Consider the following 26,244-nt stretch of genomic DNA (forward strand, 5'->3'; position numbering starts at 1 on the left):
AAAATCATTGTATTTAGAAGTTTATACTACAAAAGTAGTAGGTATTGACAAATATTAAAAAGGTTTCATTTATACTATTTAGTTTGATATATGTTTTTATTTGATTTTTTTTTTTAACTTTCCTATGAACATGGAAAGATTTGGATGAGTTATGTAAAAGCTAGAACAAAAATGAGAATAAAAAGACTAGCATGCATTAGTGGTTACAGGTTAAAGTTGGTTCTGTTGATGCTTGAGCTCATAGATACTCTTATAATTCAAAAGTACATAAGTTAATAAGTCGAAAGCAGTTTACATTACACCTTTTTCACATAGATAAAATTCGGGAGTAGTTAACATTAAACCTTTTTAACAAAGATAAAATTTCGGGTGCAGCTTACAAAAAAAAAAAAATAGGTTATTTCGATGCAGTTTACGTATGCTCCATTTTTAACTATTAATTATTAGTAAGAATATAAGATGTATTAGAATATACAGCAGTGATTCTCAAACATTTTTGACGTAAAAAATAATTATAACAAAAAAAAAAAATTATTATCATTTATGATATTAATATTTGTGACACTGGCGTATTTATGGGTGGACCGAGGGAGCCCGGGCCCCTTCCAAAATGAAAAATACATTTATTAAAAATTGTTATTTTTGACATGAAATGACAGAATTTCTCCAAAGAAATCCAAATATATAGCCCTTTCCGAAATAAAAACCTGTATACCCCACTGATTTATGACATCATTGTTACGGTTGAAAACAAACGGGTCAAGCGGATATCTGGCGTCGATAGTCAATGTTTTACCGAGTAATAATTATTATTATTACTATTATTATCATTATTATATTGTTTACATTATTCTGTGGTTGACACTTAATTTATAATGACTATTTTAATCTACAGCCGCGTAGTCGACAGTAAATAAAAACAATTAACTAAATGTCTAAATACGGTATTATATTGGGCATACTTTGATTGAAACGTTACAAAGTTGGGGATTAGAAGCTGAAAAAGTCGTAGCTGTAGTTACAGACAGTGGTGCGAATATGAAAAAAGAAGCTATGGTTGATGAATTTGGTGCAAAAAAACATATACCATGTGTTGCCCACATCATAAATCTTGTAGTTGAAAAAGCTATTGACAAAACACAAGAGATTAGCAAGACAGGTTTTAAAAGTGGTGGAGTACCAATATTACTATTTAAAGTTCGTGAGATAGTAAAATATTTTAAAAAGAGCACTAAGGCCTGTGATTCACTAAGAAATAGTCAAAGAGTTGAAGGTAACTATTAGTACAGTTTGACTTATAAAAAAAATATATCTTATAACATTTAGGTAATTATTTTCAGGTAAAAAAGATGGGCAATTTCTCAAATTGTACTTGATGTCAGAAGCAGATAGAATAGTTCATTTTGTATGATAGAGAGATTTATTCTGCTAGCTAGTCATTTTTCACAAGTTCTCTTAACTGAAAGTGGTAAAACTAGAGATATACCAGACATGGTTACAAGTTCAGAACTTAGATGTATTGAAGATATCTGTTCTTTATTGAGACCTATTGAGCAATTAATAAGAGAGTTGTCCACAGAAAAGTTTTTTATGTCAAGTAAGGTAATGCCTATAATATTCTGTACAAGAAATGAAATTGTTAAACAAGACACTACTTTTGCCATTGCTAAAGGTTGAAAATTGAAAATAATCGAAGAGTTGGACTACAGATTTTAATCGTTAGATCAATCAACTATACAATCAATATGCACTATTCTAGATCCTAAATTTAAATATATGCATTTCAAAAGTCCTCTAGCTAATTCAAAATCTCAAGATAAATTAGTACAAATGATGGATAAAGACACCAATTTTGATGATCAAATAATATGTTCGACCGAAACAGATATAGCAGTCAGAGAAAGTAAAAATTATGACTTGTGGGGCTCGCATAGAATACTTGAACAAGAACACAAAAACAAAAGGACTAATATGACAACATCGAGAGAAGAACTTAAGAGTTATTTACATCAAAGTGTTATTGGATTGAACGAAAATCTTTTAGATGAGTGGGAAAGTACTAAAACTATATAAACTTGCACAGAAATTTTTAATAATACCTGGAACATCAGTACCCTCAGAGAGACTATTTAGTGAATCTGGAGCGACAATTAGTCAGACAAGAAACAGACTAACTGGAAGTAAGCAAATTACTTTTTTTACAGTCATTAGATTTAAAACATTTTTGTTAAACATGTTACTTTAAACTTTTTTAAACAATGAATTATACTATGATGAATATAATATTATTGTTAATTATTATTTATTTCAAATAAATGTCAAATGTAGTTGACAACATTTAAATATGTATAATTTAAATGTAATTCATCATCTATTATTCTATATAGTATAGTGTAGATTATAGCACGGCTGTAGTATATATGGTACTTTATACAGCCATAGATTATTTGAATGCTGAGCTTTCCCAAGCTATCCCGGCGGCCAGCATGGTTATCTAGTAATATTACATTTGTGGAAAAAATATATATATCGATATATCGTTGTTTTTTTTTGGGGGGGGGGGGGGAATATCAGCAATTATCGATATTGTCAAAATCGATATATCGCTATATCGATCATCAGTTTTCGCATTCCTAAAATGCCATTGACGGCCTTGGAAGAATAGACTGACAGCTAAATGGTGAGTGAGGCGACGGTCGTCGGGTCCGATGTATGCTTGTGCGGAGGGAAAATCAGCAATCATGTTTCGATCGCTACTCATATCATATTATTATTCATTGATATGTAGGTAGCGCTTCGACACTCATTTATAATCTCCTTGCATACGCCCATCCAAAACCATTTAACCACGTGTGTTGAGCGTCTCGATGGCTTGGCACACTATCAGTCAATTGTATCTTAGTTTGTTGTCTGTGTTTTGTATTATACGGCTTTCTTGTTTTTATCGATTCCATACGCCATATTCCATCATTCGGCATTCACTGACTAGTGACTACTGACAGTACTCTACAACACTTTGAATGGTAAGTAATCTGAAACTTCGAATGTTTTTGGTGTGTTATAATTTGTTATAATATTCTATTTTACAGCGCTGTCGCTGTTTGGCTGCTGTTCCAATCGCGTTTGTCCACCACCTAATCTAACTTTTACTATATGATAATTGCATACCATCTGTATTGTAGTAAGTTGTGCATTGACAATTAGTAAACCTAGTGATGGTTTAAATCAATTACAATACGTTATTTATTGAACGTTTATCATTTGTATTATAGACCGTCGGCCATCGTTGAATCTAAAGCCATGGAGGATGAGCTTGAGCGTGATTACACTCCTGTAAGTATTTCCTTTAACATATTATTTTTATTACTTACTAGCCGACCCCGTGCACTTTGTTGCCCGTTAAAAATTCCAATTTTATAATATGATTCGAATTTTGATTAGTTTGTTATTTGATATTCGGTTTAACGGTGTTCAAATATTAGACATTTTCATTGACCATTTTGATTCTCAAAAAACTTGTGCAAGCACCACTTTAAAATGCTTTCTTATTGCACTCTAAATTTGTGGTATGATTTTACGAATGTACCGTGTAAATTGCAAGCATTAATCTATCATTTTTCAGGCTCTACATTAATCAGTCAGTGAATTAGTCAAGTAATAATATTATAGTCATTCTGTTTGGCGTTGCCCGTGAGACTCTCTTATGATAATGCGAGCAGTATATTATCATGTTAAGCCACCAATAAGAGAGAATCATTATAAAAAATGTTACAAAAACGGGTAAAATAAATAATAATAATAAACAATTGTCACCATGGTAGTAATCATCGGTATTTTTTTGATTTTTTTTTTAATTTTCCGTGCAACTTTATTAACTATTTCTTACATAAGAATCTTGCCTAGATAATTACGAATACAACAAAAAAAGAATTAGCGAAATCGGTTCAGCTGTTCTCAATTGATGAATTTTTATACATTTTTGGCTCCATTTATATATATATATAGCATTGGTATTTTAAAATGATGAAAAAAAAATAGGAAAAATATTCGCTTATTATTATTGTAACTAATAGCAACCAAACTAAAATATCAAATACCTAAAATTTCCATCGTAAATTTCAAAATGTCTGTTTGAGCACCTCCCGGGGTTGGGCTTATCACTTTTTAAAGTAGTCTATGTACTTTCTCAGTATCTAAACTACCTATGTATCAAATTTCATTTAAATCGGTTCAGTAGTTTTGGATTTTATTAAATACAAACAATCAAATCTTTCCTCTTTATAATCTTATCTATAGATATATATAGATTATATAGACTAAACAAAATGAGCATACCTACTTATACATTACATTATAAAATAAAAAAATGATAGACGTGATGCTAATAATGTAGGTGGAGGTATCACTTTGGTGTGTTGATGAATAGTATGATGTAAAAAATGCAAACGTCAAATGTATTTAATAATGAGTTAAACATTTTCACTAAATAGATACATTTCATGGAGTGGATGTCCATTTCAGTAAGTGGATGCGACATATTTACCATTTGAATGTGACCACACATGTTTCCATTTACTTTCTTAGATCACTTTTTTTGAAATTTTAAACAAAATACTGTTGGTAGAAGTAAATTTGTGATTTATACATTCAAAAGTATATGGAAAAACATGGTTATTCTAATTTGCTTTAAGGTTGTGTATTTTTATGAAGTATTTTGAATTCAATCAAAACAAATTCTTTCATATTTTTAAAAACTACAATAAGTTTACTATTCTTAGTAATTAGTATCATTTGATTCAGTGCGGTATGCAATCTGAATACTATCAATTTTTAAGTGACTATTAGAAAGTTTGCCTTAGCTTGGATAATTTCAGTAACATTTTCATTTTATGTGTGTGGAATATTGTTTATTGATAGATTTTAGACCAATGACATTTGCTTTAAGTTATTTATCTTTATATTAATAAAAACAAGTTTTCAAAAGCATTTAAAAAATACATATATAAGGGTAAAAGGCTGTTAGGGAATTTCCATTCAGCAAAATAGTTGCCAATATTAAGTAGCATATATTACAAATCAGTATACTGTATACAATGTATTTAAAGATATTAGAGAATAAAATAAAATAAATAATAATAATAGATAATGTATCTATGTATATGAATAAGTAATAATTAGTACATTACAAAAATATCAATTATTAATTTAATTTTATATTTAGTTATTTATTGAATTATAATTTTTTATTATTTATTGGTTTTAGGACTATATCCGTCAGATGGTTTCTAGACTACAATTAAAAGAACTGCATAGGATCTTAATGAGTATTGATCACGATGTATGGGGTAGCCAAGACGATTTACGTCGTCGTATTATGGACTCGTTATCTTTTCGTGTAACAAGTTCACAAACTTTGGAACAAACAATTATTCAAGTATATAAACAAGCAAAAATTCAAGAACCACTACTGCAGTCGCCGAATGTACAGTCACGTAATAATTTTCCTCATCATCAACTTCTGTCACACAGCAAAGTTAGTACATCTTTTCAAGATAAAAGAGAAATAGATTATCCTCGTAGCTTACCATTCTATGAAATTAAAAAGACATTAATAGAACCATTTTGCCACAAGGGTAAAAGTGATCTTATAGTCAATGTATTAAATGTCAATTTTGTATATCATTATCCTAAAAAATATATTGGTGATTCGTACGATTTTAATAAAAAAGAACATAAAATTCAAATAATTTTAAGAATAGAGCCTGTTACATTACATGATGAAGTATATTTACCTTGCGATCTTAAAGTTGTCTTAAATAATAAGGAATGTGTGTTACCTCATTATACTTTGTCGAAAATAAAAGCCAATGAAAGACAAAGGCGAATCAGTGTCCCTATAAATTTAAATAAATATATAAAGTTTAATTGCCGTGCAGAGAACAAATTAACAGTTACATGTTCAGATCCAGACACTTATATAGTTGGTGTTTTTTTGGCCGAAAAATTAACTTGTGAAGAACAAATTGAAAAACTTAGAAAAAGACCTTTTCGTACCATTGAAACCTCTAAAGAGTTTATCAAGAATTTGATGGACAAAAAAGCTGATATTATTGTAGACTCCATGGTGGTTGTTACTATAAAAGATCCATTAACTAAAACCAGAATGACATTACCTGCTCGAGGAGTAGAATGTATACATATACAGTGTTTTGATGCAATGGAATTCTTAAAGATGAATGAAAATACGCAAACATGGAAATGTCCAATATGTAGGGGCAAAGTAAGATTTGAAAACATTGAAATTGATGGATATTTTTTAAATATAATTCAAAGTTCAATTTTAAGCGAAAAATGTGAAAAAATTTTTTTTTTTGAAGATGGTATATGGGTTGAAGAAAACCCTTATAATAATAACAATTCTGATGATGAAGAGAATCATCTAAAACTAAAACGTTTAAAATACAACTCAGGAAAAGAATTTTGTGAAAATTATAATGCAATTATAAATCCAACATTCAACAATAACAAATTATAAAATTTCTACTGAAAGTGACTTTGTTGAGAATAATTTAACAGCTCTAACCAATTCAATTAATATGTTAAATGAAAAACCTGGACTATCATCATCAATCGAGTCATCGTCTACTGGTATGTTGAATAATTTTAACCTTCCAAATATTACAACCTCGAAGGCCAATATTAACGAAAATAAAGCAAGTATTTCTGTTGCTAGTAATAATAATAAAAGTCAAGAAAAATTTAAGCCAAGAGATGTTTTATTTGTTATGCAATTAGATGATTAATATTCATATATTTAGTTTATTATTGATTTTAAATCCTGTACAGTACATTATGGTAGCTAATAGCTATTAAGGTTCTTACTCATTAGACTGTATAATACATACAAAATTTAAAATCCTACTGAATTTCTTATATTTTTTATGCATCGTTTTGTATAATCTATTGGTTAATACAAGCAATCTATGTTGTCCGTCCTATATGTACCATTAATAAATTTCCACTGTATAAGTATAACATTAATTATTTTTAACTTGTAACTATTAAATAGCTTTTATTGAATAGTTCAAACATTTAGTTAAACCTACAAGAACCCACCAGAACAAATTTGTGCTGGTATAAATAATTAAATATGTACTATGTAAATTATATTAAAAAACTTTTTTTTATAATTCAATTATTTTTAATGTATTTTTAATTAATGTTTAATTATATTATAATGTATAATATTAAATTAGTATCTAAGATAAGCACAAAATGTTTAGTGTGGAAATACTTTTAAATTTAAACTGAAATTGATTAAATAATAAATTGCCAATTATATTTTAAAACTTTCCATTGAAAAGTGTATTTGTTATAATTTCTAATATATTTTTTTTCTCTTTTTAGTATGTGGAGAATTTAGTTAGTAATTTGTACAATAGACTCATAAATGGTAATTTTTTATGATATCTGTAAAATATGATAATAATATTGAATATGTCGTAGGGCGCAGGCATATAGTCAAATTAGTCATTTAACTAAATTTAACTAAATGCCTACTTCAATTCTTACAAATAATAAAAACGAAACATTTTATATTATTTTTATAATTTAGCTATATTTTCTACTAATTATTTATTGCTATTTTATACAAAAAAAAAAAAAACTATGTATTATTTATTAATATGTAAATTATACTGGTATATAAAATATATTTAATTTCGTATACATCGTTACTATTGTTTTAAAACTTAAAATATAAATATGTATAGGTAATTGCTAATTAGGTATGATAGACGTAGACGATAGTACAAGATTATTATAATATACCCTGTACTCTGTAGTACGAGTAGTGAGTACTATAATGTATTCTTATTAATAAAAATAAAAGTTCCATTGGTTTTTACCTTGGAAAATTAATGTAGGTACTTGGTTTTATGAGAACCCTATCTATATTGAATTGCAAGTTATGTTTAAAAAAAAATATTAAATGTTCCAACAAATAGCACCAAACAATATAACTTGTAATAACAAGTAATAATTTAAAAAAAAAAAAAAACTTTTTAACTTTTTTATTCGTTTTTCATACTCGTACTATCACATCTAATTAGTAATTATATATATATATATTATATATATGATTTAAGTTTTAAAACAATTGTACCGATGGACAAGAAATTAAACATACTAGGTACATATTATACCTACTTGTTTTACATATTAATAAATTATATATAGTTTTTTTATATATTATATTGTGATAACATAGTTGTCATAATAATAATTATTATTATTATTATTATTATTATTATTATTATTATTATTATTAATTATGTTATGTTGGCAGTTATGTCAACTTACTGAGCGTGTGCTCACTGATTTTTATTGTTCATGCATATAAATAATTTTAGTGTGTTTTTTTGTAATGTTGTTGTAAATTGTATTGTAATCTTGTGCATTTATTATTTAATACTGAACATGATTTAATTGAATAAACTACTAAGTTACAAAACGCAAAATGGTGTTACGTTTAACTAAAACAAACCGAGAAATAAAATAAAACATGGCGCAGTCGTTAAACTGAATAAGATTCATTTGGATGAAAATCGATGGACGTGTGAAACCTCGTGCGTAACACATGTGTGAAAATAAGTTAAAAAATTATTAAGTTTAATAAATAAATTGAAGAATTGAAGATACGTAAGAATGGAGTTCAACAAGCCGAATTCACTTCAAATGACTGGCAATCTGGCTGAAAATTTTCGTACATTCAGGCAGAGTGTTCAGATTTATTTTGATGTGACTGAATCGCATAAGAAAAGACAAGAAACTCAGGTAGCCATTTTACTAAATTTATTGGGACCCGATGCTCTTAAAATCTACAATACGTTAAAACCTAAAGAAAATACTGTCTTCGAAGTATTGAAAGCATTGAAAGCATACTGTATTCCGAGAAAAAATGAAACAATGGAACTCTACAAATTCTTCTCCCGTAAGCAGTTGGAAGGCGAACAATTTGACAAATTTTATGCTGATCTGAGAGAGCAGGTGAAATCATGTGGTCTGGGTCCGTGTGAAGACAAATTATTAAAATCACAAGTTATTCTTGGTGTGGCGGATCGAGATTTACAAACAAGGTTACTCCGTGAAGACATGTCCCTGGAGAAGGTAGTGAACCAGTGCAAAATCATGGAGCAGATGGAACTCAACAGAAAGTTGGTTCAAGAAGAAGTAAAATTGGTCCACAACATCGAAGATGGTCAAAAGAAAAGTCAAAACGCAAAAGGAAGACAATTCAAGACAAACAGAAATCACCCGAATCAGTCTATGGAAAAGGTATCAGGTAAATTAAATAAGTCAAATACAAATATTAAAAATGTGAATTATATTAATGATTGTAATAGATGTGGTAAATCACATAAGGTAAGGGAATGCCCTGCATATAAAAAAAGTTGTAGTAATTGTGGTTTATTGAATCATTTTAAAAGCAAGTGAGGATCAGGAAAAAGTAAAATAGAAAATCAAGTTGACAATTTAGAAATGGAATTCTTAATAGATGCTTTAGAGGTAAAGGTCATGAATACAGAGCTAGCAGATGGAAAAATAAATAAATCTTGGATTGATAATATTACAATGAATGGTATTGAAACTAAAATTAAGTTGGATACTGGTGCTGAACTAAATGTAATGTCTTATAAATTATTTCAAAAATTGAATGGTCTAAATTTAAATAAAAGCAATGTAATAATTAAGTCATTTGGTGGTTATACTACAAATTCAAAGGAGAATACTTTAATTGAATTAATAAATAAGGGTAAGAAAATAAAAAGAGTATTTGAAATAGTTGATTATGACGGCCTACCACTATTGAGTTTTGAGGCTTGTGTGACATTAAATTATAAATTATCTGAGGTTAGTGAAATAAACATTTTAAATAAACAAGTTGAAAAAGAAAAGTTCATACAAGAGAATAAAGATATTTTCGAAGGTATTGGAAAGTTTCCAGACATGGTTAAAATTAAATTTAAAAATAACCCAAATCCGGTGTGTAACCCTCCTAGGAGAGTACCAATTAAAATATTTGATAAATTAAGAGATCAGTTAAATTTAATGGTTAAATTAGAATTAATAGAAAGTTGTACTGAACCGAGTGAATGGCAAAGCAACCGTGTAGTGATTGAAAAACCTAACGGCTCATTGGGAATATGTCTAGATCCAAAAGACATCAACGCTAATATAATAAGATAATTGTATCAAATACCTACGCTTGAGGAAATAAGGCCTGCGCTTGCTAATAAAAAATATTATAGTCTGTTAGATTTGAAAGATGGTTTTTTATCAACCTTTAATATACCTAATACAAAATGTTTCATTTTTTTTATTTGCCTGACTTGAAATAGGTATTTAGTTAAATTCCTGTCATTTAAGTGAAATCGCAAAAAAATCAAATTCTTTGACTATAATATGTCTACGACAAATACATATTTTAAATATCAAGTTGAGTACAACCATAAAATAAAATAAAATTCATATAATGTAGATTTTTAATATTACAAGCAAAGCAGATTTAATTAAATGTATTTTATACAAAAGAAGATGGTAAAACTTGTTCAGAAAATCAATTTAGTTAACCTAAAATGGAAATAATTATATACCTCAAATAAGCTAAAATCATTAGGCTTAAGCAATAAAAAAAAAACTTATACAAAAACAATATTTAAAAACTTTGGAAAATTCTAGCAGACATGTTATAACATTATATTATAATATTTAATAATATATTTATTTATCTTTTACTATTTATAAAGTTATAAAGTATATTATGTTTATTTACAATATACGTGTACGTATTACTGAGTATTACACATATTTCCGTTGATTTATGATCATTACCAACTACAAAATCTTACAAAATATTTTCAATATTTTTTTTATAAGCTGGAGTATAAAAGTTAATAATGGTCCTTAATAGCTGATTTCATTGAATATTGTACCTAATAAATAGACATTTTAAGTGATACACTATTTAACACAACTTGTTTCAAGTAAGTGGAAACCCATATAATATTTATATTAAGAGGATGTCATACTTGCATTAGTTGTCTCTATCTTACAGACATACGAATTAACTAATTTTTATTGATCAGTTTCAATAGCATGCTGTTAGTTTTGATCTAACGGTGAATTCTGGCATTATGCGAAATTGTATACACAAAAAGATAGATCGCGCGCAATCGTACTTTACCGATTTTGAAAAGACGACAATATTACCATTTACTATACTGCAGTCTACTGTCTAGCTTCACATCGTCAAGACGTTCATTGCTTGCTAGCTAATAAACCCTCAGTCGTCATCGTCGTCGTTGTTGACGGTACTTATTATGGACAAATTGAAGACTGGGTGGTTCAGCGAACTCACGGACCTGTTACCAGGAAGAAGTTTTTCTATGGAAGTGGAACAGGTCCTGCACAAGGAACAATCCGAATATCAGGAAATATTAATTTTGAAAACGTAAGTTTTTATACGCTTATTAAAATTGAAAATTGAAAAATTACTTCATTTTAATATGTATATTTATGTAAGTAATATAATTTAATAAATAACTATTCAATTTATTTTATGTACCTAATCAAGAGTATAACACTATCAATGTATTTTAGTCATTTTAATTACTAGCAATCATATTCAATGACAAATGATTTTATTTATTTATTATATATAATTATTTATACGACTATTATTACATGTTAAAAAATTTCATAAAGAAAATCATTTAAAAAAAATTGATAATCATCTAATCACCAGTATAGTGTAATGAGTACACATTAACATTAGATTCATTTCAATGAATTAAACGTTTAGTCGATCATTGAGTTTGAAAATTAAACAAATATCAGTGACTATTGTAGTATTGGACTTTGTACCTATGTATAACTTTATAAACATTTAAATATCGTAAAAACTAAATGATGTATATACATACTGAAGTAATCTATGAAACGTAACATATTCCCATTATTTCAGAAAATACTAATGTTTTTGAAAATATTTCTTTTACATCATTTTATGTCGTTACTAGACAATAATTTATTTCTACGTAATATTTTTAAAAACGTTAATAGTTTTTGAAATAATGAGTGTTTTACGTACAATCTTTTGTCATTATATTTATAAATTCTTTCGATAGTAATGTAATATAAATATAATATAAACATTGATATCTACCTCAATTTTATCTTTTAATAATTTAAATATTTTATTTGTGAAAAGCAAATCGCACGGCGTCGTACTGGTACTTGATGGAATGATTCAGTGTACGGAATTTGATGAGTATTCTTATCAAGAAATGATTACCTTTTTGCCACTCTTACTTCACCCGGCACCACGGAGGGTTGGTATTTTTATGATAGGTTAAATATGTATACAATTTCCATACCTATATTTCAATCATCCTTAACCTACTTTCATCATCAGGTGCTTATCGTGGGTGGAGGTGATGGAGGAGTCGCTAGGGAAGTAGCCAAATTCGCAGCGGTCGAATTAATTGACCTAGTGGAAATCGATGAACGCGTAATAGAATTGTCTAAACAATATTTACCGTTCATGGCTAAAGGATTTGACAGCTCCAAAGTTAATGTGCATGTAGCTGATGGTTTTAAATTCATGGAAGAACACATTCAATACTACGACGTTATTATAACCGATTCTTCTGATCCCATCGGTAATTACTAATTTATACTAGCATGGATCGACTTTTATTTATAAATTTCTAGACTCATAAAGTGATAATATCATAAGATTTTACGTATTAAACTAATTTTATTTGATAAAATATTTCACCGATTTGTAATGCAAGTTATTCTTGGTGTGTTTTTATCCATCGAAAAATTGGTGGCACATACTTCACCGGTCTATTGTTGTATTGCAATTTTTTTTTTTTAACTTTTATTGAATATTTAAAAAAAATAAAATAAAAATGCTATATTTTTCTAATAAACGAGTAATTAACTACAAAAATAAACTAAATTTAATTAAATTACACTTTTTAAATAATTTACAACAATAACCAAATACTAATTAAAAATAATATTAATTGTGATTATATAGATACATATTTATAGGTGCCTACCTATTATGTATATATATTATATTATAGAATATATTATGATCACAACATTCGTCAAACTTAGTTTTGCAGGGCTATATCGGTGAACTATAATCGTGCCCATAATTTTGATATGTGGTACCTACTAATCGTCAATTTGTTATACACATAAGTCATAAGTGTTTAGTTTTTCATAATTTTTTTATTTATTCGTATAGGTCCGGCTGTTTCTCTATTCCAGAGGTCTTACTTTGAACTAATGAAACGCGCGCTACGATCCGGCGGCATCGTGTGTTCACAAGCCGACACTTTCTGGGGACATTTGAAAAACGTGACGTCGATGTACAACCATTGTAAAAAAGTATTCGGTAAAGCGGCATACGCCACGTCTTACGTGTCCACTTATCCGGCGGGTCAGATCGGTTTTGTACTCGGCAGTCTTGACAAAGTATGTCTGTAACAATAATAAAAATAATGATATAAGTGTCGATGTATAGGTACAGTCAGCACAGATTTAGATTTATGAGTAATATTCTATTCGTTTTAATTTAATTATTATTAAGGCGACACTGTTGTCGAGTGTGTGAAGTGTGTACCTACTTAAATGAAAAAGTGTATACCTATGAATTAAAAACCACATTAATGCAGAAATTGTTTTATTTTTATTTAATGGTTAGTTAAAATGTAGTATACACAATTATAATGATATTTCAGTTATGCACGTTAGTACGTTACCTATAGGTAAATATAATATAAAATATAAACACGTAATCACTTAGTATGCCTAATATTCATAGATAATAGTAAGTTATATACCCGTAATTATTCAATTTCAGTTTGATAATGAGCATAATATTGTTACTTCCTTGACAAATCGAAGGCTATTCAACTACGTATAGTTTGAAATAAAGTGTAAAACTCTTGATTTGATTTAATTTAGAATACCCAGTTAAAAGAAAAATATTTTTTTTTTTTTTTTGAATCACCTCAGTAATACAATCAACTGTAGTTAGTATTTATAGTATTACTGCAGTAGGTACATTATTTAAACTATGTTTAAACTAACCGTAAATGTATTCTAAACTTAGTATTTTTTATATTGTTTTTGTACTATATAGATGTATTTCAATGTTTTATTTGCTTTTTGTCTTGCAGAATACAGATTTTTCAAATCCGCTGCACATGATGAATAACCAACAGCGAAAGGATTTGAAGCTTCGTTACTACACTTCTGACATTCATAAAATGGCATTTGTACTGCCTGGGTTTGTCAAAGACGCTTTGGACGATACCGCCGAAAATGATTTGTAATAAATATGGTGTACCTATCGTCTTTTGTTTATCCGTATCACATATTGTATATTATATTCATTTTCGGTACATGATACGATAATACGATGTACCATATACCTATTATAACTCAAAATTACATACGATTTAAATAAAACGTTTATTTATTTTCCTTACAACTATTATTTTGGTTGTTCATTTATGTATACAATTAATTTACTTTACAGTCGGTCATACTTAATTCACAGATATAGCCGATATTACCTAGGTAATGTATATTTGAACGTACAACTTAAAAAATACTGCATCATATACGAGTATAGGTATATATTAACATGTAATTAAGTATTGTATCTTTGCCCATAATAATAATTATTATGGTATATTTTTCATTATACTTGATCTCTTATTAGGTATATATTATATATATGTGTAGTGGATTTGTAGCGTAATTTGAGTAGAATGTAAAAATTTATTTTATACTCTACCTACTATATGTATTTTTAAATATGTTTTTACAAATTAGATCTAGATAGTCGATACTTTTCAAAATACTCTGGATCAAAGATCGTCAACCAGTCGATTGCGTAATAAATTATTACTTTTATTATTATTGTTATTATTGTTACGAAAAAAAAAAGAAACAACAAATAGTTATTCTTGAGAGCTTAGACCTTTTTTTTGTTCATCAAACAAGTCTCTTCCTATACTCGTACATATAAATTCTCCTTGATTTCGATCACCAGGGACTTAAAATTTCAAATATAGCTTATTTGTTTGAAAAGGTTAGCGACCCCTGCTCTGGATAACCAAAAAAAACGGAATCCTTACACAAAATAATCTGTTTTTGAAAAAATTGATTTTGATTTTTAGACGAAACTTAATAACCCGCAGAGGTACTTGAAATGTTTACCAAATACTTAAATTAATATTTATTTTACTATACATAGTATAATTTTAAACATAGTTTAACTCATTTGAGCTATTTATACCTAAGTATTTGATTAGTTTTGTTTTTACATTTCGATAAAAAAAATGTTTCATTAGTGGGGTAAAAAGTTTGATAATTTAATTTAATGTTTTTCATTAATAGCGAACTACTTCAGTATAAAATTTTGTATAATATAATGACTTAATAACGATTTAAGTTATTTTTATTTAAAAAACATAGATTGGGTAGTTATATTATTATAATTTATACATACAATGACATTTTTAAAAGCAATATTTTTGACAAAAAATAATTCAACCAACCGCATTGGCATTGACTGTAAAATAAATATTACAGTATTACAACATTTAAGAACAAGTATTTATATTCAAATTTAATAAGTAGTAAAAAAGTAGGTTTTAGAATGTTCATTTTTATCATAAATTCTTTGATGATGTATTTGTACTCTGCATTCGTTAATGCGTATAAGTAATAGTAACTGTCGGATGACATATTATTATTACCTATACGGGATGTATTATTACTTATTAATCTAAATAACAATAATATTTCCATAGGAATTTAGCGTTGTTTTTTAATTTTATTTTTTATTAGATACTAGAATACTAGATACACATACTCAGCAAATGACATAGTTGTACCAAGCCGTCTATGTATAAATAGTCAGCTGTTCGCATGGTATCCATTACGTTTTCATAGTTTATGTCAATTTGTCTCATGTAAATATACTGCAAAATAAATTTCAATGTTGTACTCTCAAATCTCAATCGATTTTAGGTTTATTTTCGGGTATTCTCCTTCGTGTAACGCAGTAGTGAAAAGTATTCTAAAAACATGTCATGTACAGTGCACTTTGAAATTAATGAATTAATGCCTTAAAATAAGTAATTAAAAAATTTGAAAAGCAATAATCGTCCTTATATTTATTCTAGTGTTACGATGTATAAATATTATGTATAAAAACAAAAAAAAAATATATTAAAAATATTAAAAATGAAATATAGGTGAAATACTAGAGGAGGCAATTAATGATTTTCTAAAAATAATAATAAAAAAATAAGTATTCAAAAAATATAGTAGTAAGTACATAATTAAAAAATAATAATATGTATACAAGAATTCCTAAGTCACATTAACTGTGTAGTTAAACACTATATCCCCCTTCTCTTTAAAATAAATGTATACATAATATAATAAATGTGTACTTAATAATTATAATTATTATTGTTTAACTATGTTTCCCTAGTTACCTGACTACTATTTATAAATAACAGTAAAATTGTCGGTTCACTGAAATTTAACATTCAAAATAGTATAATTGTCGTGTATAAATTGATAATATCGCTCCCGAGTTTTTGCGCTTCAAATTATTTCCACGAAGACAGTTTTGGAGTTTGCTGTACAAAACACACCATTGCTGAAAACGCGTAAGTCAAACCACTCAAAACTATTATTTCTATCGGTACGAAGGTCGGGCCGATTACGCTATCACGCCGCTTAATAATTAGGTCTGCTCGCAGTGGTAAGCAGTAATCTAATTTTAAATCATACCGATTAGATAATTTTATCGACCCGGCTATAATAGTGCCGCAACCACGATTTAAGATATATCTAGGTACCTAACTGATTATTATAATAATTTAAAAATTTATAAATAATATATTATTTATAATGATAATTTATTTATTATTAGGACAAGGTGGTAGTTTGATATATTTTGATATATCAAACTACCCTGTGAAGATGAATAAATTGAAAAATTTTGTTAAATGCGCAAAAGCTAATAGCAAATAAATGCAAATATTCTTTAAAACAACTAACTGATTGTTATAATCAAAAAGGTATAAGCTAATAACCGTAATTATTAATTACGTATTAATTACCGTAGTTATTAATTAATAATAGTTAACTGTGGGATTTACATTAATTGTTGTTTTATTTTCAGATTTATAGCATGTTTACCTAACTAGTGGGGTGTGCTAGTTGAAAATTGCCGCTATCGCTTATCGAATAATTGGATTCAGATAGTATACCTCGCCGCTACTATTAATAATACAATTTTTATCGAAAAATCCTTTCAATTTCTACTTTCACTGTCTCGGTAACTCTTGGCAATTGAATTGCTTGATGACATTGTAAATAAATTTGAATGCAGTGGGCCTAAAATATTAATAAAATTGTTATTAACACAAACAAATAATTATTTATAATGAAAATAGTCGTTTATTTATTATTAATAACAACGATTGATAACACACACACATATAACAAATATAATAAAACACACCTGCTGCTCGGAGACCGAACACAACGTTGTAAACATTTTTTGGGGATAATATATATTATTTTATCCTTGAACGCGTATGTATAAAAAAATATGTGCGAGTGTCGAGTATGGGTGTGCGTGATAAACGTCGTAGACGGAAAACGAAGAGTCCGAAAAATGAACATAGGGTTGATTATCTACCCTGTGTAGGGGTTCCCAAACCGTGGTACGAAGAAGGCTCGTATAGGTGGTACGCAAAGAAATTTTAACTTAAAGATTTAACTAAAAATTGAGATTCTTTTACTTTCATAAATATCAAATAATAAAAAATGTTAAGAAATTAATGAATAATAAAAATAAACGTTAAAAAAAATCAAAGAGTATCTACACTACATGCTACATGCAGATACATCGGTACATATATAATAGGCATTTCTTGTTACAAGGCCGTGACTGAACAAAAATTTCGAGGAGGAGGATCCAACATTAAATAGACACTGAACACTTGTCATTTTTACGTTAAAAATTACCAAATTGGATTATTATCGTTATTGAAAATTTGAAAACATAAGTCATCATTAAAATATTTAATTTATATAATAATTAATTATTTATTAATAAAATAATATTTCTACTTTTAAAAATATCGAGAGGGGGGGTGGATTCGGACCCCTAGACCCTCTCCCCGGTTACGGCCTTGTCTTGTTCAACCGGTTGCTATAAACAATCACCGTCTCGACGTGGTAACATTCTCGGTGTCGTACAAATTAGCAGAACATGGGCGCCCATTGGGAGGGGCAAGTTGGGGCGCTTGCCCCCCCTCCTGGACAAAAAAATATTTAAAACTTGTAGCTCAATAAATATTACAATAATATTATTATTATCTTTATTACCTTACATTTGAGAAATTTTTTATTTTGACCCCCCCCCCTAAAATGTTTTTTATGGGCGCCCATGTAGCAGAATGACCTCCAGCCATAAGACATATGGTATATGTCAAAAAATTTGACTCCTAATTTAGTTTTAGAATTGAGGGGGTACGCGTATTGATTATTAAGTGTCTGGTGGTACTCGATGATAAAATGATTGGGAACCCCTATACAGAATATTCGACGTGGCGCGTATATAATGTATAGGTGCCTGCATACCGTAATATTTACCTACTACTACATCGTGTGTTCGTGTCGAGTACATAAAAGGACTTGTTTATAAAACCTGTTACATGAAAAAAATATATACGAGTATCGAGAGAATAGTGTTTCTGTATCATGTGTGCGTGTGTGAAATACACGTACAGGTCCTACCGCCCAAGACGATATTACCTAGTGTGTAAACCGTGAAAAAACCGGTTGTCCGACGTCCGCAAAAATCGAAATTTAGCCCGTAAAATCACGCAAATTATCCGCAAAATAACGTATACAACGAAATTGTTAATGCATAAATGTCGCAAATGTCTAGGAATTAAGAAGGCAACATTTTTAGAAACAAACGTGGAAATAACAAAAATATAACCAATTAATTACCAATTAGTAGAATTTTACTATAGTACCTAAGTACCTAAATAAACCTAGGTATATATAGCTAAGGTGATTCGTTTTAATTTTGGCTATTTTTACTTATTGTCTATTGATTATTTAAAATTGATGACGATAAACGATTGAGAGCCGTTGTATTCGTATTCATTAATAATTTCTAAAATATGATTAATTAATTAGTCTATAATGTTAAAAAAAATATATTTTAAGTTTTTTTCTTACTAAAATATAGTGCCGTCGCCGTGGCGGTATTATACTTATAAGACATAACATAAAAATACACAACAGTGTCTCACCGTGATTGTCCCTGGAAACTATACATTTTAAATGACACAAAAATAAACATTAATATACATAAATATTGACCCTTCAAAATCATTGTTCGAACGCGTTTGACTTCCGGCCGAATCGTCTACATCGCCAAAGGCTTTCCGCAAGTCTCGCGATCGGCATGGTATGTCCGCGACAAGTCAACCCTCCCCCCTCTACGGTGTACACAATATTATGCCGGTCGATGCCCAGGACTTAAATAATATTCATTTAAGTCGAGGTAATAATCTAAGACGCAGTGATATATTTATTTATTGAGAAATATTCTATGTACGCCGCAGGAAAAAAAAAGTTTCCAACGCAATGTGTCTGGTTTAAGGCCCAACACTGTTCCAAACGAGTGGTAGTTTTGTGCGCAAACCAGCACCTCTCTCGTATACGAGGCAGACACACAGCATTCAAATTTTGGATTCACCTTACACGCACACACACACACACCTACACACATATATATATATATATATATAACGAATATAATAAAACGCACCTGCTCGGAGACCGAACACGGCGCTGTCAACATTTTTAGGGATAATATAGATTGTTATTTTATCCTTGAACGCGTACGTACAAAACGTGTGCGAGTGTGTGCGCGTGCACGACAAACGTCGTAAACGGAAAACGAAAAACAATAAACGCAAGGTCGAATATTTGACGTGGCGCGTACATAATATAAGGTAGTGGTTCTCAACCTTTTCGAATGACGGAACACAGTCGTAAAATAAAACAGTGTACAGTATATATATATTAAATTTTTTAATATATTAAACGATAAATGTTTAGCATAAAACGATTTGCAAACATGTTAGTAGAACAAAACAACAAAACCTATATAATGATTCTATACACTATACGGTATATTACACAGGTGACTGTAGTTTGTACAGTTATTGTTGTATTAAACACGTCTTATATCTGTGTATTTTGTTTTAAAAGTCAAAATGTCAAGAGATTGAAACTAGAAACATTAAATACCTACAATTTTTTTTAATGATTTTAATATTTTCTCGGAACACGTCTTACACTAAGTCCACGGAACTCCTGCGCGTTCCGCAGAGCACTGGTTAATAACCACTGATTTAAGGATTGTACCTGCACGGCAGCTGCATACCGTATAATATTAACGACGTAGTGTAATAGTGTCGATTAGGTACACAAAAACACTTATTTTATAAAACGTGTTTCCCAACTATAGCCACTTGAACAATAAATATATAATAAACGAATACCTACCTATACCAAGAGAATATAGTGTCCCTGTATCGCATATGCGTGCTCGTTTGAAATAAATCACGTACATAAAGGTCCTACCACCCATAGGCCATATTATATAGGTAATGTAAAACGTGAAAAAACGTACATTCCAGTACATACAGAGTGATCAAATTCAACGTAAAACGTTAACGACGACGAACGTCGTTTGACAATAATACTGTACGTATAATGCGTCAAACGGATCGCTCCGTAAAATTACGTTACAATATAGATTTTATTGTATTAATTATTTTCATACGATAATTCTGCATTTCTGCATGTCGTACGAGTAAAATATATTTTCGCGCATAATACTTACCGCTAATTATTAATCTTTGCGCGTTGATGTGGGTTAGGTACTTGGATAAAAAAAAAAATCAATATATTATATAAAATATATGCAGCAGTACCTATGTAGACAGTAGGCATTACCTATAGGCTATAGATACGACCATTGAATTGCTCATTATAATTAACTACACAATATAGGTAGGTACGTCCTGTAAGGCTCTGAATCCTTTGCCGATAGTACGATACTACGATAGAAGTATAATAATATTCGCTATTGGTTTCTAATGCTGTACGCATAATAAATAATACCTAATAATTGGATGTGAAGTCACCTATAACAAAACGAAGTTCGTTTCACAAATACACCCGTATTAATAAATAAAGCTCAAGCTCGGTATTTTCTATGTATTTATTATCATGGTATGATTTACAAATATTTTGGCTCTTTTAAAGCTGACTTACAGACATTTGACATTTTTATTTATTTTAGTTTTTTATTTTTATAAATATGGAATTTTTCAGGGTCAAAAGCTTAAAAAAAAATTAATTTCAAAGTTCTTCTTAGGTTTTTTTCTACCTATGGATAATCATATAAAAATATTAAAGATACGTTATCACGATATTTGTTGAAAAGCATTTGCGGTTTTATAAAATTCATCAAAAAAATAAAAAAATGAAAAACACACCGGTATTTTTCATCTCAAATACAATATTTATTTACTTATTCATAACGATATAATGCATAATTTCATAGTGGCTAATAACAATCGGCCTTCGAAGCTTGTAGGGTGCTCCCGGTGGATATTATTTAAACATTTTAAACTACAAAATTGCCGTCTAAAAATACGCCACATTTTTTCTCCCGACCAAGCCGAGTGTTATCAGTTTATCACATTTTCTTCTCTATAGTACGCGACACGAAACGTGCGGATGACCGCCACTCGCCCAGTGACCATTTCTCGTTGGTGGTGTCCAAACTGTTCAAAAATGTAAAGTACCTGTTGCGCCAGTGGCACGCACTTATAATAGAGATTAAAAATTGAGGCCCACTGGTTTTTAGAAAAATCGACACACGGTGCCCTGTGGCCATCTGCAGCAGTCTGCACGTTTTCGTGTCGCGTTCTATACACCGTGTCTTTGACATTAAAATATAAATTCGATCACTTTACTCAATATTACTATAATTGCTTAAAGCCATAGCCAAAGTCCATTTGCAATTTGTTTATTTTTTAACGTAAAACGTATTGTAGTGTTATTGTTGTACAGTATATCTACTTATATTTTATATTACATCTGTAATATAACGAATACATAGGTACAAACGGTACAAGTGCCTACAAAAATGACAATTACTATTGGACTAAAATTTATACAATTGGTTTTGAATCAAAACAATGATCCAATTTTTGATGATAACAATTCGAATCGGGTTTTGTGTGATGTCTTAACACCAGGTAAGTATAAATAATAATTAAGTTTATACTGAAGTGCCCAAGCTAAGGGTAAAAAAAGGAACGTAGCAACACAACTTAATATTATTACAGTTATGATCAAAAAATACTACATACTATCATTTAATTGGTAATTTTATATTATTTTGATCGCCACAGTCAACGCGATAAACGCACTCTATACGAGTATCGAAAACAGCCTTATCATTGAATTGATTTCAATTAACAGCATTTTTCAAAATAGAAAAGTTTCTTTTAGCTTAAACCTGTTGTCATAAGTTAAATAAAACAATTAGGAAAGATAATGTCCTTATGTACCTAACTAACAACCCCATTAATTCAAAAAAAAAAAAAAATGGACTCTCAATACTACCCCCTGGCTACGACACTGTTATATATACTTAATCTAATAGAATCTAAAACTTTATATTAATAATACACATTTTACAGACGAAAACGAAAGAGTAATGGCGATGGTTGAAGTTAATCAGCTGATGTCTCTTGGAGTTAGAATTCCAGGTATTACATGTCAAAAAATCAAAGAGGAAATTGCTGAAACAATTATAATTGACGACGAATCGGATTAAATAGGTAAATATCAATATAAACTTTATGAAAATTGTGACAGAATTATCAGTTAATCAGCTGAACTCTAATGAAACTTTTTTTCATGACTAAATAAATAGGTATGATCATAACTTTGTGATACGCATACCACCCCTTACCTCGTCTATCGTGTAGTTTTCCAATTCTACAAATAGTACAAAATACAAATTGCAATAGACTTAAATATTTTAAATTTAATACTATAATTTACAATTCACGAGACTAAGTTTATAATAAATATTTACTCATTTTAATTTTTATTAATTGTTATTTACATATTATGTATTATATAATATTATTTAATGTATGATAAATGGTGATTGTAAAGGTAGGTATTAATTTGTAAGTTTCCTTTTTTTCCGTTTGTCTAATTGCTTTTGTTGTTTTGTGATTAATTGTTTATTTAAATTATTTAATCTGATGTATGTCCGTGTTCTAATAAGGCAATGTATTACTTCATCGGGTACATTAAGTTTTTAAATTTTTGGTTTAGTGATCTTAAATAATGTTTTGAAAGCATATGGGGATTTTGATAGATTTTCACCATGTAGTATTTTAAATTTATTTCCTATTTGCAGAACAGCTTTAAAAAGATTTTCTGATGGTATTGTCAAATTTCCTTTAAAAATGCAGGTTAACCAGTTTTATTGTATCATTACAATTTATTTGAGATAAATGAGGATATTTATACGTATATCGAATTGCAATATAACCAGCAATGTATTAAGCACACCCTTCTTCAATATCATCAAATACTGGTTTTTCACAATTTTCAGTATCAATCTAAAATAATACCTAAGCCATGTAAAAGTAATAAAAATTTAAAGTAAGAACCTAACTATTATAAAAGATAAAATAAAGTTTTAATAAAATTACTTCAAATTGTTTTAGTAGCTAAAAATTAGATTCTGGAATAGTAATTACATTCCATTCAATGTTGGATTTGTTGTTAGCATGAATGGAAGAATCATTAAATATGATAATAATTTTTGGGTTGTAAAACAATCATTTTCACTCAACAATTTATATTCTATACTACATTGTGTATTAGTGTTTTCAGTAAATATAATATTGGAATACTTGCCTAATATATACCATTTAGGCTATAAATTATAATGTTTGACAAATTAATTACATATTAGTCATATAATAATAACATTAATTTAAATTTTGTTTTATTTAAGAATCACCAGTACCTATTTGAAGTCTGAAATAGTGATGTTGTTACAAGCACTTCCAGCCATACACTTTAAGAAGTTAAACAAATTTTCCAATCCATCTGTATTTAATTTTGTAGTTAAAATGTATTCTAATATATACTGTTTTCTTAAATCAAGTAACAATTTTTTCAAAGATGTATTGCATATAATTATTCCTATTGATAATTTATGCATTGATTAATAATATTTAATAAAATAAAACATTTTTTAATTTAAATGATGTGAAATGTTTGTATATTATTACCTTTTTAAAAAGGTAATAATGATCTTTAACCATGCATTCTTATTGATTTAATGAACTCTGTCATCCTGTCAAGTAATTTATTTTGAACATTTTCATTTAAAACTTAACTTGGTACTTCATTATCATATTTGTGTTGGATGTTAAAGAGGTCAAACCAGTTATTAAACAAAGAAACTACTTGTGATGCCTGTTATTTAAATGTAAACAATTAAATTATTGACACAAGTAAGTGGAAAAATAATACATGCTTATTTCCAGTTAAATTTGTTCATATAATTTCTTTCTCGACAGAAGGAAATGGCTTTAGCTACTGTATTGGAAAAAACTTGTGCTGCCAATTTTACATTCAAACGACCAGTTCCTTGCACAGTTATAGATGCCTTTCACTAAGTTTATATGTTAACTTATAGTCTAGTCCAGTATTTAGGTTTAATAATAATTCAAAAATATTTTTCACAATAAAATGTCCATTTCTGAGTATATATCCTTTACAAAATATAATATTTTAATTATTTTTAATTTGTACAATAAAAAATAAAGTATATGAACTACTCACTTATCAAGTAACTGATTATAAGCCAACTTCAATAAATGTGGAGGATCTGCAAAAACATATATATTATTTCTAGAAATAAAAGAAAGATTACATCTAATTTTTAGTTTGTGTATGTGTGTAAATATGACTAATTTATTAAATATTTGCTAAAATATGGCATAAGATTTCATTTCTAACAATTGAAAGTATACCCAATAGATTCATTGTAAAATTTAGAAAAAATATAATATAACTCATTGAATAAAATGATACTATTTATTTTTTTTAAAAATTAAGAACTATTTTTTTTTTTTTAGTACGTGTGTAATATGACTATTTTGTTAATAATTTGCGAATTAAAGACATAAGATTTCAATTCTAACACATGAAAGTATACCCAATAGATTCATTGTAAAATTTAGAAAAAATATAATATAACTCATTGAATAAAATGATAATATTCAATCTATAAAAAAATTATATCTAATTTTTAGTTTGTGTATGTGTGTTAATATGACTATTTTATTAAATATTTGCAAATTAAAGACATAAGAAGTCATTTCTAACACATGAAAGTATACCCAATAGATTCATTGTAAAATTTAGAAAAAATAATATAAATCATTGAATAAAATGATAATATTTAATTTATAAAAAAATAAAAACTAATTTATAAATTTTAAATTGTATACATGTGTGTAAATATGACTATTTTATTAAATATTTGCTAATTAAGGCATAAGATTTCATTTCTAACAATTGAAAGTATAAACAATAGATTCATTGTAAAATTTAGAAAAAATATAATATAAATCATTGAATAAAATGATAATATTCAATTATAAAAGAATAAAAACTAATTTTTAGTTTTTAATTGTTAATATGTGTTCGAGGACCACACAGACACTATGCACCCACTCATCCAGCTAATCACTGTAATTATTCAATATTGCCTATATCCAACCCCTTGAAAACGATATGCTTTCTACATTCTTAGTTCTTAATATGTGTGTTAATATGACTATTCTGTTAATAATTTGCAAATTAAAGACATAAGATTTCATTTCTAACAACATGAAAGTATACCCAATAGATTCATTGTAAAATTTAGAAAAAATATGATTAAATATAAAGAATAAACATGATATTTATTATAATTTAAAAAAA

At 28.3% G+C, this 26,244-nt stretch overlaps 2 protein-coding genes, 1 long non-coding RNA gene and 1 pseudogene across 5 annotated transcripts; 3 read left to right on the top strand and 1 right to left on the bottom strand.

Annotated features, from left to right (window-relative positions):
• The first annotated feature begins 2,428 nt into the window (after positions 1–2,428).
• On the top strand, positions 2,429–6,763 carry LOC114129864 (E3 SUMO-protein ligase PIAS1-like). Of its 3 annotated transcripts, none has more exons than XM_050206462.1 (3): positions 2,429–3,181; positions 3,273–3,333; positions 5,264–6,763. In XM_050206462.1, the coding sequence occupies exons 2-3, from the start codon at positions 3,301–3,303 to the stop codon at positions 6,533–6,535; spliced, it is 1,305 nt and encodes a 434-aa protein (XP_050062419.1). In that variant the 5' UTR covers positions 2,429–3,181; positions 3,273–3,300; the 3' UTR covers positions 6,536–6,763. The 3 variants fall into 3 exon arrangements, with proteins under 3 accessions (XP_050062419.1, XP_050062420.1, XP_050062418.1); XM_050206463.1 differs by having other exon boundaries at positions 2,429–3,023; positions 3,090–3,333; XM_050206461.1 differs by having other exon boundaries at positions 2,429–3,333.
• Positions 6,764–11,001: 4,238 nt separating this feature from the next.
• LOC114129863 (spermidine synthase-like) lies at positions 11,002–14,540 on the top strand. Its single transcript, XM_027994716.2, has 5 exons — positions 11,002–11,512; positions 12,272–12,392; positions 12,476–12,722; positions 13,325–13,554; positions 14,262–14,540. The coding sequence occupies exons 1-5, from the start codon at positions 11,382–11,384 to the stop codon at positions 14,415–14,417; spliced, it is 885 nt and encodes a 294-aa protein (XP_027850517.1). The 5' UTR covers positions 11,002–11,381; the 3' UTR covers positions 14,418–14,540.
• A 2,072-nt stretch (positions 14,541–16,612) lies between these two features.
• On the top strand, positions 16,613–17,627 carry LOC126552752 (uncharacterized). Its single transcript, XR_007606165.1, has 3 exons — positions 16,613–16,775; positions 17,042–17,189; positions 17,294–17,627. It is a non-coding gene; the product is annotated as an uncharacterized LOC126552752 (long non-coding RNA).
• A 5,786-nt stretch (positions 17,628–23,413) lies between these two features.
• On the bottom strand, positions 23,414–24,575 carry LOC126552324 (uncharacterized; annotated as a pseudogene).
• Positions 24,576–26,244: the final 1,669 nt, after the last annotated feature.

This window comes from Aphis gossypii, chromosome X (genome assembly GCF_020184175.1).
Source record: "Aphis gossypii isolate Hap1 chromosome X, ASM2018417v2, whole genome shotgun sequence".
NCBI lineage: Eukaryota > Metazoa > Arthropoda > Insecta > Hemiptera > Aphididae > Aphis > Aphis gossypii.

What these genes read in the sequence shown, in the direction of transcription:
- LOC114129864 (XM_050206461.1), top strand. Translation starts at nt 3,301, where the DNA reads ATGGAGGATGAGCTTGAGCGTGATTACACTCCT. An exon ending in TTGAGCGTGATTACACTCCT is followed by an intron (nt 3,334 to 5,263) that starts GTAAGTATTTCC and finishes TATTGGTTTTAG; the next exon opens with GACTATATCCGTCAGATGGT.
- LOC114129863 (XM_027994716.2), top strand. Translation starts at nt 11,382, where the DNA reads ATGGACAAATTGAAGACTGGGTGGTTCAGCGAACTCACGGACCTGTTA. An exon ending in GAAATATTAATTTTGAAAAC is followed by an intron (nt 11,513 to 12,271) that starts GTAAGTTTTTAT and finishes ATTTGTGAAAAG; the next exon opens with CAAATCGCACGGCGTCGTAC. An exon ending in TACTCGGCAGTCTTGACAAA is followed by an intron (nt 13,555 to 14,261) that starts GTATGTCTGTAA and finishes TTTGTCTTGCAG; the next exon opens with AATACAGATTTTTCAAATCC.